The following is a 15,126-nucleotide window of genomic DNA, read 5'->3' as shown; positions in this document are numbered from 1 at the left end:
TTTTATTTGAGTCATCCATGCAGATTATTTTGAGAATTTGGCCCTGTTTAAGTGAAAAAGCATTGTGTTACTGTTCAGCCTTCTTTGTTGGGGTGTAGGTTAGGTTTAGTGAGGTCACTGGTCTGTAGGTAGCAGTACAGTTCTACCAGTGACCTCTCCCCCCTGTTTCTGTCTGATAGAATACAGCTGTGGAGATACAGTTTGGTGGTGCTTGGAAAATCAGCTTGCTGTTTATGGGGGAGATGCACAACCAGAGGACCTTAAAGCCTCAGCAGGATGGTGTGCCCTCTCCCGACTGACATTAAGTCAGTCTTTATGTAATCCTTTCCAGGCAACGAAATGTTGGAAAGGCCGGCAACTCCTTGCCAACAGTAGGGGCTGGAGCCCACATTTAAAGATAAGATTTATTGTGAATTACAGCATTCCCATACACGATAAAAGAGCAAAACAAAAATGTCCAGGTTAATGATTTACCACAAAGTGAGCACTGTGTAATCATTACTCATGTCGAGAAGTAAGAACATCCCTGGTATCCTAATGTAAAGCCTACCCTCTCCCAGTCACCTCCCTGCCCCTCAGTTGCAAAGATAACCTCTGCAGGGACTAAACAGTATTAGGGTATTTGGGCTTAGGAGTGTGAGGAGTGGTTTCTTTTTTCCTAAGCAAACTAAAGTTGGGTTTAGTTGTGATGCTTGATAATGTCTGTTTTAAACACAAACCCTTACTCTACAGAACGCTTTGGATAAACAAGAAGAATTGACACCTCTTGGAGTCCATTTAGCACGATTACCAGTTGAGCCACACATTGGAAAGATGATTCTTTTTGGAGCTCTGTTCTGTTGCTTAGACCCAGTACTAACCATTGCTGCTAGTCTCAGCTTCAAGGACCCCTTCGTCATTCCATTGGTAAGAAAGACACGAGAAAGGCTAGGCATTTTTACGTACATGTGATGGGCGTTGCTTAGATGATGTTTCTTCATTAGCGTTTTATTAAGATGTTCTCATCTATAGTGTCAGAGCCATTTAACTTGCCTTGGTCTGTATTTTTTAAGGGGAAAGAAAAGGTCGCAGATGCAAGAAGAAAGGAATTGGCAAAGGATTCTAAAAGTGACCACCTGACGGTTGTGAATGCATTTGAGGTAAAAAATAACTTGTGACAGCTTATTCAAGCGAAAAGCTGATAATAGAATGGGTACCTATTTAACTTTTTAAAATCTGTATTATCATAGGTATTAGGAATAAATTGCTAAGTGAGAATGTTTAAAATTGTTTGAACATTTGAAAACAAATTTCATTTTTGAGTTGTGTAATAGCTTTTTTAACTTTTACACTTTTGGAAAAGAAGTCTTTGTTTTTGATTTGATAACAATTGAACAAATGAACAACTTAGTTTAATATTTTATTTGCTTTTCACTTGTATCTTATTGACATTTGATGAAAGAAAGTCTCTCTGCTCATTAATAAACTATACCTATATTGTGATTTAACATTTAGGTAGAGTGTTGTAATCATATATATTATTCAGAATACAGACATTTTCTGCTCCCAAAGCCAGGTGTATCAGAGGATAAAACATTTATTACCCATCTTTGCAAAATTTAAACGTAATTTGGTTTATAGAGATAGCAACTTCTAGACTCAGTTTTGTACTACATGTTATGGGAAGGTTTTTTTTCTTTGAGCTAATTCAGTATTACTTTTCTTTCTCCCTATCTTTCCTTCTCCTCTAGCTAAAAAATAAAAAAGTCTCATTCATGAAGTTGAAAAACATTTGATAGCATTGAAATTTTTCAACAGTTCTCATTTACTTTACTACATTATGTACAGTATACCATTTTGTACAAAGGACACAATATATTATTCTGCAGCTTGTACTTACCTGTGCAAAGGTCTGAAAATTCAGTGGTTGTTACCACAACAATTGGGATCATGGAGAGGTGTTTTTTGTTTGGTTTGGTTTTTTTTTTAGTTTATAAATTTCAAAATTCTTTGACCTTGTTACACAGAAAACATCAATAGAAGATTAAACTATTACCAAAATGAAGACAGACAAGTGGTTAGTCTTTGCTTTGTGGGGAAAAATATAAATGGTTTTCTTCATTTCTTTGTCCCATAGGGCTGGGAAGAAGCTAGGCGACGTGGTTACAGATACGAAAAAGACTATTGCTGGGAATATTTTCTGTCTTCAAACACACTGCAGGTAATGGTGAATGTTCTGGAGTGCATCTCCTACATATTAGATTAGAGAATATATGTGTGCATTTTGTTCAATTAGAGTGGTAGCAAAAGGTTGATTGTGTGAATTTGTTTAATGAAGTTGGCTCATTAGTCAAAATTTTTATTAAATCAACTGCAACAAAACAAGAAAAGATGTATAATATAATGAACAAAAAGCCAATGGCTGAGCAAAGATACAAGAGTCTAGAGTATAGTAAAAAACACAGCAAGGCTCCATTACTGTTCTGGCACTTACCCTCTCATTTGACATTTTGATGACTCAACCTGAACATTTTCCCTAATACTCCTAAAATTTATTTTTAATAACAAAGAGGGAAGTGTCTTAAACTTTGAGGCAGGTATCTTTATCGGATTTAGTGTAGTGAGAGAACACTGGACAGGAGCATTTGTGAAACAGAAGAAAGTAATCTGTAAATAGGGCAGGTGCACTGAATGGAGAGGTGATCGCAAGCCAGTGAGAATAGGAATGTCCTCGCCTTTCCCCGCTGTGCGTACACTCCAGCTCTGTGTACCGGACATCTAACAAATCTACAAGAGGGTGAAAGAGTCAGGAATCCAGCATATTTACCCCAGAGTGCCCACGCCTTAACCAAATGAAAAGAAGGATTGTGGCAGCTCTGAAAGACGCTACAGCCAAAGGACAAAAGGAGTGGAACGCAGCATATCTCAACAGAAAATACCATACAGCGGCTTCATAGTAAAGAACAGTTGCAGAACATGAGTTCAGTAAAAGTACTGTAGGAAAATAGACCAATAGAATAAATGAAAAGACTGCTGGGGTAAGTCCAAAAGACCAAAAAAGACCAAAAGAACTATAAGGAACAAAATGGACAGCCCTTAAAATCAAATGATTGCCATTGAAGAGAGGCTTGAAATGATCAGTTTATAGATGCAGCTGCAAAAGGAAAATGTTAAAACAAGTAAAAAGCTTGTAGGCAGGAAGATAGGACTGATTCATCATAAAGGTAATAGATGTCTATACACAGAAAATTTAAATGAGATTAACTATGTATTCAAGAGATGCGTGAAAACATTTTCTTGAAAAACTGAAATGAAATGAACTACTGAGTATGAGAATGTGTCTGAATCCAAGTGTTACTTGAAAATACTATATTCAGTTAAGATACTAAAATATAAAGACAAAGGATAGACATTCAAGAAAGCACTTGAAATACTGTGCCCATGAGCTGTTCCTGTAAAATTCCCTGACAATGAAATGCTGCCAATTAAGAGAAAAAGAGAATTCAGGAGTGGAGAGTGCATGCTCCTTCAACTGTGCACCGAAATTGTTTAAATACACACCAAGTGTAAGGCAGGAATTATGGATACAGAATAGGATGTAAAGGTTATTACCCTCAACAGTAAAAAATAATGGTAATGAAAACCAGGAGGTGACCGGAAAGTCAGCTGTAAGAGAAATTAGTTGGGGAACCTCAGGTCACACACAATCCGTAAAAGGAAGGTACACTTAAATACGACCAATGTGGAATTCATCTAGTTAGGTGTCATTTCTTTTTTAACAACATTGAACTAGAATTAATTTAAAAAATAGTTTCTATACAGTTACCACATTGTTGAGATAGCATTTCTTTTCTAACTCTTCTGTTTGGATACACGTAAGTGTCTGCAGTATTATTTCTTAGTAAATGATTTTTCTGACAGTATTGTATTGAGTTTAGAGAAGTTCATTCACTCGTACTTTTCAGTATTACTTGATGCTTTATAATGAGCCATGCATCATTTTTATCCAAATAGTGATTTTTCTCAATAAAAAATGGCCTTCAGTTCTTATGCCAATAAGCTACAGTAGTTAATTCTCAGTAGTAGAAGTATGGATGGATGTCAGCTATTTTCTTTGTACTTTTTCTGTATTTCTTTCAAAATACAGGGTAGAGAGCAATTTTGGAGATACTGGGCTTTTTGCAGAATGGAGTAATCCTTAAACATCAGTGGTTACTTTGCCATAGGCAAAGCTTTTCCGTAGAAGATCAGATGATGACTGTGTTAGCCTGACAGGCCCTGTGGTCTCTGTTGCAACCACTCAACCTCTGCCATATGGCGCCGAGCAACCATAGATAATATGTAGGTGATTGGGTGCGGCTGTGTTCCAGTAAGAAGCTGTTGACAGAAACCGGTGTCTGTCAATTTTGTAGTCTGCCTGTAAATTTTGTAGTCTGCCATCCTCTGCTCTGAAACATCACATTTCTGCAAAAGTATTTTATAAAGCCGGAAAGCTTACAGCTAAATTTATTTATGAATATATGTTTTGTAACGCCCATAAGTCTGTGGAAGGTTTTCTAGTTCTGTTTGTTACCATTGCTCTCTAGATGCTGCATAACATGAAAGGGCAGTTTGCTGAGCATCTTCTCGGAGCGGGATTTGTAAACAGTAGAAACCCCAAAGATCCAAAATCTAATATAAACTCAGGTAAAGCAGAACACCCAGTGTCAACGACCTGCTGCTCTTGTCCACGGTGTCAGTGTTTTATGTTTTACTCTCTGTTCTCTGCCTCCCGCCCTCATAGATAATGAGAAGATAATTACAGCTGTCATCTGTGCTGGTTTATATCCCAAAGTTGCTAAAATACGACTAAATTTGGGTAAAAAAAGAAAAATGTAAGCATTGAAGATTGTTATGAATTGTAATTGTCGCCTTAAACTTTTGAAATCCTGTAATGTAACGGGCTCATACTGTACGTTTGTTCTTACTCATACCAGAGCCGTGTTCTTACTCGTTTTTACTTTCGATCACCTAAGAGAAGGCAAACCGTTCACAGAGGCATCACTTGCCTTCACAGCACATCCCTAGCATCAGCTCTCCATCACCCATTACTCACCGAGCATGATAGTGAGTATAATAGTGTAAACAGGAGGAAAGTAAGCCAGGTATTAAAGTCATCCCGGAAGTTCAGTGACCTGGTGTGACTGGTGGTCACTTGTATTACATCAAACTCTGTGTAAGACAGCTATCTTAAACTTTAATCAGTGCAGAACTTTTTAAATGCCTGAAAAGAGAAGAAAAACAGTGCCAGATAAACATTGCTTAGAACAGATTTTGCTTCAGGATTTTTTTCCTCTTAATGAAATAGATAATTTTATAATTGGTCTCTGAATAAAATTATGATTTTACTCTTGTGAAAAATAAAGTATGACTTTTAAACACATACACAAATAGAGTTAGCCTCAGTAGTAATTGGAGAGAACATGGCCTGTTTTTGCCTAATAAATGAGCTAGCAAGGAAGGAGAAGCTCAAAGTCACAAATGGCTAGTGTCAGTGAGTTGTTGGAACCTTCTGAAGGGGGCTCTAGATGAGCAGTCATTGCAACAGTCACCGGCCCAGTGGGTCCATCCGTGAATATTTTAACTGGGGGCATGGCATGTGGCCTGCGGAAGTAGTTCCAGGTTAAAAAACAAACAAAACAAAACTGTATTGTAAACAACAAAGATGTCGAATAGCAGTGGGGAAATTATGGTTTTATAATACCATGTTATATGACTTTCCTGGTAGAGAAGCATATAAAACAGCCATTGTGTAGTAACGTGAAATATTTGAAGTGATATTAAATGAAGAAACTGTATACCCTATGATTATAAACCATACAAATTACAGACCTCAAAGATAAAGCACAGGCATTGTTGAGGGCATTGGTTCTCAACTGCGCCTTTGCCCCTTGGGAGAGCTGACGGTGGAGACGCTTGTGGTTATTGTAATTGCCGTGGCGCTAATAGATTGAGGCCAAGGGTGCTGCAAAGCATTCCGCAGTGTAGAGGGCAGCGCCCCCAACAAAGAATCCAGTATGTTAAAAATGCCGAGGCTCAGAACCCTATTCTCACATGTAAGATTGTGGCCAACGTGAATTTTAATCATTGTGGCTGGACTGTACACAGTTTTAGTGATCAAGTACTTTTTGACATCAGTACTTTGTCAAGTTCTTCATACGTATCCCTAACTTGACAGGTACTGTATCAGAGAAACTGTGAAATACACATATTTTTTATATCCCTCTGCCATCCTTGGAAGGCTTTATGAAAATATTTTTTTTAAAAAGTTCTCTTTGCGTTGGTGCTTTATTTTGGTCCAGCCCAGGAGCCAGCAAATTTTGGCATGCTGGCCAAAACCTAGTTGTGTACGCTTTTATTGGAACACAGCCACGCCCGTTTGTGTACATGTTGTCTGTGTCTGCTGCTCTGCTGCCTGGCAGCCTCGAGTCGTTGGGCCGGAGGTCCTAGGGCCCGCAAGCCTGACACATTCTCTCCGCTCCTGTAGTGAAGTAGGGTTGCAGGGCAGCTTTGGTTAAGTGCAGGGAGGAAAAATAGCTTCTGAGCTTATTCTGAATAATGACTAGTGACTGTGATATTGATAGAAGTATTATGAATTCCTAGAAGCACAAAAAAGAAACTTTCATATGATTTCACTTATATGTGGAATCTGAAGAACAAAATAAATGAATAAAGAAAATTGAAACAGACTCCTAGACACAGAGGGCAGACTGGACTGGTGGTTGCCAGAGGTGAGGAGGAGTTGGGGCACTGGGTGAAAAACGTGAAGGGGTCACCAAGCAGAGACTGGTAGTCACGGGGGTGTCGAGTACAGCATGGGAACATTGCAGCAACTGTGTCTGCTGCCAGGTGGCACTGGAAATACTGAGGGGGATCTGATGTAAAGTGTGTGATTGCCTGACCACTAAGCTGTACACTTGGAACCAATACAAAATAATACTGAAAGAAAACTAGAATTGAAAAATAAAACAAAACATCTGGAAAAAAACAAGTAGGAAGGATCAGAGGATTAGCAGCTTTTATGTCACCTGATGTAGGTCATTACTATTGACTATTTAAAAATAAACCACCACACATCTCCCCGTTGAATAATATTAAAAACCCCTGCAGTTGATATAAAAATTTTATGGCTGTCAAAGAACAGAACCCTGGGAGTGAAGAGACTGAAGTAGAGCTGTGTCGAAGCACGCTCTTCCGGGCGTTCCTCTTCGGACAAGGGGCAGTTGAGTGAATGTGAGACCGCTTAGGCACGTTTTAGCTTTTTAAAAGTCCGTCGTAGCTAAAACCCCTTGTAAACAACATTTGTAATTTTTCATTTTCTATTCATCTGGTTTATATTTAACCTGTGAAATTTTTTAATCCTTTCACAAAGTTATGCTTTAAATTGAGGGCTGTTAGTATCATTATCGATGGTATTATGTATTTTGTTCTCTTGGTCTGAATCACTTCGAACTACTTTAGCTGTTTTATTCTTTGTCCTTCGGTTGTATAGGAGGAACATAATTACATATTTTGTCACCTTTCTAACGTGTGTTGAGTAATCTATGCCTTCAAGGAGGTTTTGATGCATGATTATAAGGATTTGATATATTCACAATTAGCTGATATTTTAGTAAAACATCCTCAAATATAAATTTATTTATTTCCTCAAATATAAATTTATATTGCAAAAATAAACTGAACTTTATCCGTGGTGCTTTTTTAAATTCTGGGATTGGTTTGGAATCTCCCAGAATTTTGTTTTAACAACTACATTTTAACTTTCTTAAAGGGTGAAAGTTTACACAAAAAATGATGGACTGGTTTCTATTCATCCTAAGTCGGTTAATGTGGAGCAGACAGATTTTCACTACAACTGGCTTATCTATCACCTAAAGATGCGAACGAGTAGCGTGAGTAAATATTTAAAATAATCATGGGTCTGCATGTCAGTGCTGTATTTTTATAGTTAACAGAGTTTTTATAATTATAAACAAAATTTGTTCTGTAAAAAAAAATTTTGTGACATGAATTATAACTTCCTTAAGCAAATAGCGTCTGCTTTTAGTGTGCGGGTCTGTCGTGGTCCATTTTTGTATTTTAACTGGGACAGTTACTTGATTTGCATAATTTTCTTTCAAAGCACGTGTTCAGGAAATACTGGAATTTTCTGGTGTACAAGAGTTTCTCTGTACAGAAGATTTTGTTGGCGTGTCAGTCAGTACACCTGACAGATACTGGTCAGAGTGTTAAGTGTGATTCTGTTTCTATATCTATAAAAATAATTTCAACTATAGTAGTGTTTTGCTTTGTCACTCAGAAAATATTTTGTTTGAAGAATAGTACTGTTTCAGTTGAAATAAAAATATAAAACTGATGTTCTCTGAATTAATAAAGAATGGTTCGTTTAAAATGCATTTCTTCAAACCTAGTCTCTGTAATTACACCAATAGGATAACACCTATTTTAGAAGGAGTAATACTAATAAACTGGTACTGGCGATAAATTATTGAGTTAATGTGGCATTCAGACTCTTTAATGTATTGACTTGCTTTAATTCTCGTTATAGATATACTTGTATGACTGCACAGAAGTCTCCCCATACTGTCTCCTGTTCTTTGGAGGAGATATTTCCATCCAGAAGGATAATGACCAGGAAACTATTGCTGTCGATGAGTGGATCGTCTTTCAGTCCCCAGCAAGAATCGCCCATCTCGTTAAGGTGACTGAACTGAAGTGATTGTCTGTGGTTTTGTACAGGGATCGCATGTTTTGTAGATGTTGCTTGATACTTTTCAGCAGAGCAAATAGTGTTGAGAAATTTTTTCATAGTTTTTCCAAATTGTTCTTTGAGGTAGTTACAGACCAACCATTGTAAATCTCTTGAGACCAAAGTTTGAATTTTTTAAGTTTACTTCAAGTATATTTACTTTAAGTAAATATACGTTAACTTAAGTATAAGTATATTTTTGCTTAAGTATATTTACCAAATGTTTCAGTCTTTTGTATAATAGCTTACGAAGTTCCTTGTTGCAGCTAGTCACTGTTATTTATTACATTGTTTTGTTGTACATCTGTCTTTTGTTGAATTTGTGTAATTTTTCCAAACTTAGGAATTAAGAAGGGAACTAGATGCCCTTCTGCAAGAGAAGATTGAAAGTCCCCATCCTGTAGACTGGAAGGACACGAAATCCAGAGACTGTGCAGTCCTCTCGGCTATCATAGACTTGATCAAAACACAGGAAAAAGCCACTCCCAGGAACTTGCCGCCGCGGGTCCAGGATGGGTATTACAGCTGACGCTTCCCTGTGGTGGTGTGAAAGCCAGCCTGACAGCCGTTTTCCATCGTAGCTTAAGTTTCGGCCACATGCCAAGCCCTGGGACGTGGATAATCTTCACGTGTAAGGTGCACACCTTCGGTAGGCAGTGAAGACTTCCTGTGCATGCGTTAGCAGTGTTACCTGTAGCTGTTAGAAATACACCATAAAAAACAGTGTGTTCTCTGATCGCATACTCTGTTGTGGTCACGTCCGCACTTTGGGAGTATTTCTAGTGTATACATAATGAGTGTGGTACCACTTGAGAAGTTCCTTTGTTCTGTTGTAAGAAATTCATTTTTCTGCCCATAATGAGTGAGTATAGAACCAGTAAAAGTAGAATGCTTAGCCAAAAGCAGCATCAAGTAGGAATTTGAACACAGCCACATTTTTTAAATGAAAATTCTATCAGAAGTTCATTTGTTCTAGTAAAACCCAGTATTTAATAAAATGTACTGTGTGTAAATCTCAGCTAACTTTTTGGCTTGATTTCTACACCTCCACCGTCCCCCTTGGCTTATTTAGTTTAAAAAGTCTCTCTAGACTGTGTTCATGCCCCTTTTACATTGTGTTGTGCAGCATAATGTAGCAGTTGGGAACGTTGGTGTGGAGTCTGACCACCTGAATTCAGACTCAGTTCTCACTTTCTAGACGTTTTGGGCCAGTTATTTTCTTTCTGTTTCCTTTTCCTTATCTGTAAAGTACAGGTAACAATTTTAAGGATTAAATATATTAACGTACACAAAGTACATAGAGTAGTGCCTGGCATGTAGAGTATATTGTCCCTGAAATATTTTTTTATTAGTCCATTATCTTATACTTTTTTTCCTTTACTCTGAGTGCTATTTTACCCTCTTGGCCAGTGGAAGTTAGTGTAATATGTAGCGTATGTGTTTAGCCCTACCTGGCTGTGACGAGTACTGGTTATTAATCCAGCAGCCTTCTTGGCCCGCCCTCCTTGCTTGCTTGCTCAAGTGCCCCCCCCCCCCCCAGGTCTGTGCAGCCTTACGCCCTGGGAAGTGGGCCCTTGCACGGTCTTACTCCCGGTGTGAGTAAACTGACAAGGCATGGCTGTGTGCGCCTACCCTGGGCAATGGCAACTGAAGAGAGACCTGCGAGGGGCATCTGAGAGAGATTCTCTCCACTAGGAGACTTAGAAGAGGAAATTCCGCTCTCCGTCTTGGGAGATTGTCTTGTCTGAATCAGAATTGCTGTCATTTTATGGTCCCGGGTAGCTCAGTGGGACGGTGATGAAAATCATCAGTCCGTGTGATAGCGCTGAGCTGCAGAATTACCCAAACTGCCTTTCCGATAAGAGACACAGTAAACCTTGCACTGAAATAGAAACTACTCATCGCTGAGCACTCTTTGCTGAATGTTGTTTTCTAGTTATTTTGTGATCTAACGGTTTGATGCATATGTTTGATAAGAGATGAAAAAGTACTGGACATACTGGACAAGGAAACATACCAAGACCAACCCGCCATACCCTAAAAGCTACACATTTTATTGTGCCTTCCAATATATGCAAAGAAACCAAAGGAAAAGAGTGTCTTCGACGACTGGGATTTACTGATGATGCCGGAGTGATCTGCGAACAGCACTGGTTCAGGCCCAGCCCCACTTCTGGGAGCGCTTCGCCTGCCCTGGCCTCCCGAGGGTCTGCAGGTCCTGTAGGTCCTGTGTGTCCCGAGTCCGTACTTGGGGCGAGTCTCTCAAAAGTGACCTGCCTCACTGCGTTCTTACGCTGAGTCATGTCACAATGTTGTAGCACATTGATTTTGCCCCTAAAGTTGAGGTGACCATTAGGTCCTTGTTCTAAAGAGTGTGACTTTTGGGGGTTTTTTGTTTTTGGTTTTGGTGGGGTTTTTTGCTTTCATTATACACAGTAGGCCAAAATGGTCTTGGCAGAAAGCATTTTAAGTCTGTTAAAAAAAGATTACTAGTTAATTAGTTCCATGTTTGCAAACCAGTATTTACTGTCCTTATATATGAGGGAAATGTTCCTGATGAATTGTTTAATAGATGAGCTATTCAAAGAGATTAAGTGGTTATCACCCCCAGTTTATGGCTTCTCTGTAGCTAATCAGGAAGTTAGTTTTGATTGAAGGTGCTATTTTTGTTCTGTTTCTTTTGTTTACAAAACAGCGTGTTACTGGGCTGAAAATGTACTCTAGGTCTGAGAACTATTTGTCTTTTGGTAGTTTTAAAAAATAAGCCATTAAAGAAGAAAATCTATTTGCCTTACCATTTTGAGTGGTCCAAGGATAACTCTTAAACATAGAACCTTGAAACAGAAACGGGAAAAAAGTAAACAAAAAACTGAATAATTATTAAAAAGTGTCTTTAAAGAGTGAGTCCATGTGACACCTTCCAACTTCGTTGATTAGGGCAAAGCTGTAGGTTTATTTATACCAGCGACTTTCAAACCTTTTCATCTCATGGCACACATAAACTAAAATTCTGCACACACCAAAAAATGCTTTTTTTTAACCAGCTGACCAAAAAAATAGGTAAAATTTTGATTCATTCACACCAGACAGCTGTTGTGTTGGCTGTTCGGTTTTTTGGGGGGTTTTTTGCAATCCAAGGGAAAGGATGTCCGTGCTCCTGAGTAGGTGGTGTAAGTCTTAACAACCTTGCAGCTCACCAGTTGAAAATGGCTGATTGTACCAATTATTACAAGTGATTTTCTCTTCCTGCAACTGCATTTTAGAAGCAAAGTCCCCCGTAAAAGTTAGAAATTACAGAAAAGCTTTAGAAGGATTTTATTTTAGTACCCTCTTACCCAAAGTAAATGATAATTTTCCTTCTACTTTTTAGCTCTGAGTTTGTACATATTTCTAAGTACTAGGGATCGATCACGTGGTAGAATCATATTTATAATGTTGTTTTTAAATAGCACTTTTCTGATTTTAAAACAATACATTCTCATTATAGGCTGTTTAGAAATTTAAAAGCATTTTATCCATTTTGATATATTTACATACTCTTTAAGTGTTAAGGTATTATTTTATATGTATTAAAATTAGCCAATTTAAGTGTATGATTCTGTGAATTTTGTCAAATGTATGAAAGTCATGTAATCGCTACCACCAGAATCTTGATACAAAACATTCTCATCACCTAAAAATTTTTCTTCTTTCCCTTCGTGGTCAGTCCCCTGCTCCCCGCCCCCCCCCCCCCCCCCCCCCCCACCGCTGCTCCCGCAAGCTCTCCCTTGGCAACCATTGATCTGCTTTTGGTCACTAGTGTTTTGCCTTTTCTAGAATTTCAAATAAATGGAGTCATATGTAGCCGCTTGTGTCTGGCTTCCCTAAACAACGGTTTTGAGATGTATGTTGCATGTATCAATGATTAGCTCTTTTTTTAATGTTTAGTAGTATTGCATTGTATGGTTATACCAGTTTGTTTATTCACTCACCAGTTGACGGACCTTTGAGTCATTTCCAGTTTTTTTTACTCTTATAAATAAAGCTGCTATGAACATGTATATACATGCCTCGTGTGCAGATGCTTTTATTTCTCTTCGGTAAATCCTGATAAGGATGGTTGTGTCATAAGGTGTGTTTAACTTTATAGAAAGCTGCCAAACTGATTTCCAAAGTGGGTGTACACTTTACACACCCATCTGCAACGCGTGATGGCCCCGAGTATCTCAGGTACTGGTACTTTTAGTTGTACTTCGTTGTGGCTTTGGCTCTTCTACCCTTCAGTGAATGTGGAGTCATAGCTCCTTGTGGCTTATTTTGTATTTCTATAACAATCAGTGATGAGCATATTTCATGTGCTTATTTGCTGTCTTCTATGTTTCAATTTTCCATCTGATAGGTTAAGTAATTGGGGCTTTAGGGATATATCTGACTGAAGAGGAGGATTCTTCATTAATTTTAGAGATACAGAAAATTATTCATTCATTGATAATGAAAATAGCAATTCCCTGGCTGGTGTGGCTCAGTGGACTCAGTGCCGGCCTGTGAGCCAAAGGGTCGCTGGTTTGGTTCCCAGTCACGGCAAGCCTGGGTTGCGGGCCAGGTCTCCAGTTGGGGGGGTGAGAGAGACAACTGTCTCTCACACATTGATGTTTCTCTTCCTCTCTTTCTTCCTCCTTCCCCCTCTAAAAAGAAAAAGAAAATGGCAAAATGTGCCCCTCTTCAGTTGGTTAGTGTGATGTAAAGAATTGTCAGTGGTGGTCAAGTGCCAGAAGAGCATGAGTGTTAGGTGACCGATGTCAAACGGCTGCGTATCCACCCTGAGGGAAAGAACGGCATGGGACGGCATTTCTCGACGTGTATGTGGGTAGAGGCATGGGAGCTAAAGAAGGCGGGTGTGGAAGCACTGCAGAGTCAACCTCTCCTCTGGATGACAGAGTCCCATCTGTCCTGCTGAGTCAGGAGACACATTTTCACTCGTGACTCCCGTTTTCCTAGTTCTTCATTCTGTCTCATGTCTTAATGGCCCGGTGTGAATTTTCAAGTGGTTTTTTTCCAAAGAGAAGATAGTGACATATTTCTGAGTCCTCGCAGAATGTATTATGTTACCTTCACACAATGAAGGCATCTTGGGGAGTAAAACTTCATTTTAGCAAAGCTTTCCTTTAGTGAAACCGATTCCTTGTTGATTTTGATTTTTCTAGGCCTTTTTGCTGTATACCTTTTAGGTATTCTAATGCTTCCATTCATCCCATTTTCTTTTTAACAGCTATTTCTTTTGGTAAATTATTTGGTTTTGTTTCATTGTTCCTGGAAACCAACTTTTAAGGCACAGTTAAAACATTTTTGTAGGGTCTGGAATACAAAGACAAATGGAGGCCATATACCAAAAGTCTTGGATAAAATACATCCTAATTTAACAATTATACATCCATAGTGACAAAATAAGAAATGGCAGATAAAACCTTATGTTTTCTACAACAGAAATCAAAATATCAGAGGTGATTTCTAGCCCTAGTTTGCTGAGACTATTACCAAGTATTGCAACTTTTTCCAAATATGCTTTTTACAACAATCGATACAGCCATGTTTTTTCCTATTCTTACACCTGTTGAAACGGTGGATTGTACTGGTTGATCTTCAAACATTAAGCCAGTCTTGCATTCCTGGAATAAACCCCACTTGGTTGCAATGTGTAATAATTTTTATATATTGCTGGGTATGTTTTAAGATTTTTGCCGCTCTGGTCATGGGAGATACCAGTCTCTAGATTTTGTGAGATAATGCAGACCTCATAGAGTAAGTTGGGAAGTGTTGCCTTCCTCTTCCAGTTTCTGGAAGAGATTGTAATTGTATAAAATGTGTTAATTCTTGAAGTGTCTGGAAGACTGCAATGAAAGCATGTGCACCTGGCTATCTTTTTCCTGCAGTGCCAAAATTAAGAATTTGATTTACTGTATTTTGCTGTGTACAATGCATGCCCGTATAAAATGCGCACCCACATCTTGTGCGCGTTATACGTGGGATTATGATGCCATCATTACAGCCATGGTATGCAGTAATCATCATACCCATGTGTAATGTGCATCCTTATTTTTCCCTATTATACACAGCAAAATATGGTATTTAGTAGTTACAGGACAGTGTTGGTGGCTTGTGGTTTTCAGTGCATTGGCTCATTTTCCGTAAGTTGTTGAATTTCTGTCAAGTTGTGTATCTCCTTCAGGATTTGGCCATTATGAATGAAACTGCTGTAAACATTTGTGTACAGATTTTTGTGTGGACATAGTTTCCAACTCAGTTGGGTAAATACCAAGGATTGTGATGGCTGCATCATACGGTGTTTGTTTAGTTCTGTGAGAAACTGCCCGACTGTGTTC

At 38.6% G+C, this 15,126-nt stretch overlaps 1 protein-coding gene across 2 annotated transcripts in view; it reads left to right on the top strand.

Moving 5' to 3' along the window:
- Positions 1-12,807, top strand: part of DHX36 (DEAH-box helicase 36) — a 36,514-nt gene extending 23,707 nt beyond the window's left edge. For both annotated transcript variants that reach the window (XM_024562896.3, XM_045197103.2), the window contains 8 exons: positions 733-906; positions 1,053-1,139; positions 2,117-2,200; positions 4,566-4,665; positions 4,763-4,853; positions 7,790-7,910; positions 8,567-8,719; positions 9,111-12,807. In XM_024562896.3, coding sequence (XP_024418664.1) covers positions 733-906; positions 1,053-1,139; positions 2,117-2,200; positions 4,566-4,665; positions 4,763-4,853; positions 7,790-7,910; positions 8,567-8,719; positions 9,111-9,296 — 996 coding nt within the window. In that variant the 3' untranslated portion in view covers positions 9,297-12,807. The remainder of the gene's footprint in view (positions 1-732; positions 907-1,052; positions 1,140-2,116; positions 2,201-4,565; positions 4,666-4,762; positions 4,854-7,789; positions 7,911-8,566; positions 8,720-9,110) is intronic.
- The last annotated feature ends 2,319 nt before the right edge of the window (positions 12,808-15,126 follow it).

This window comes from Desmodus rotundus, chromosome 2, assembly GCF_022682495.2.
Source record: "Desmodus rotundus isolate HL8 chromosome 2, HLdesRot8A.1, whole genome shotgun sequence".
NCBI classification, from domain to species: domain Eukaryota; kingdom Metazoa; phylum Chordata; class Mammalia; order Chiroptera; family Phyllostomidae; genus Desmodus; species Desmodus rotundus.
Note: the sequence above shows the minus strand (reverse complement) of the source record. Positions and strands in the feature narration are given on the sequence as shown.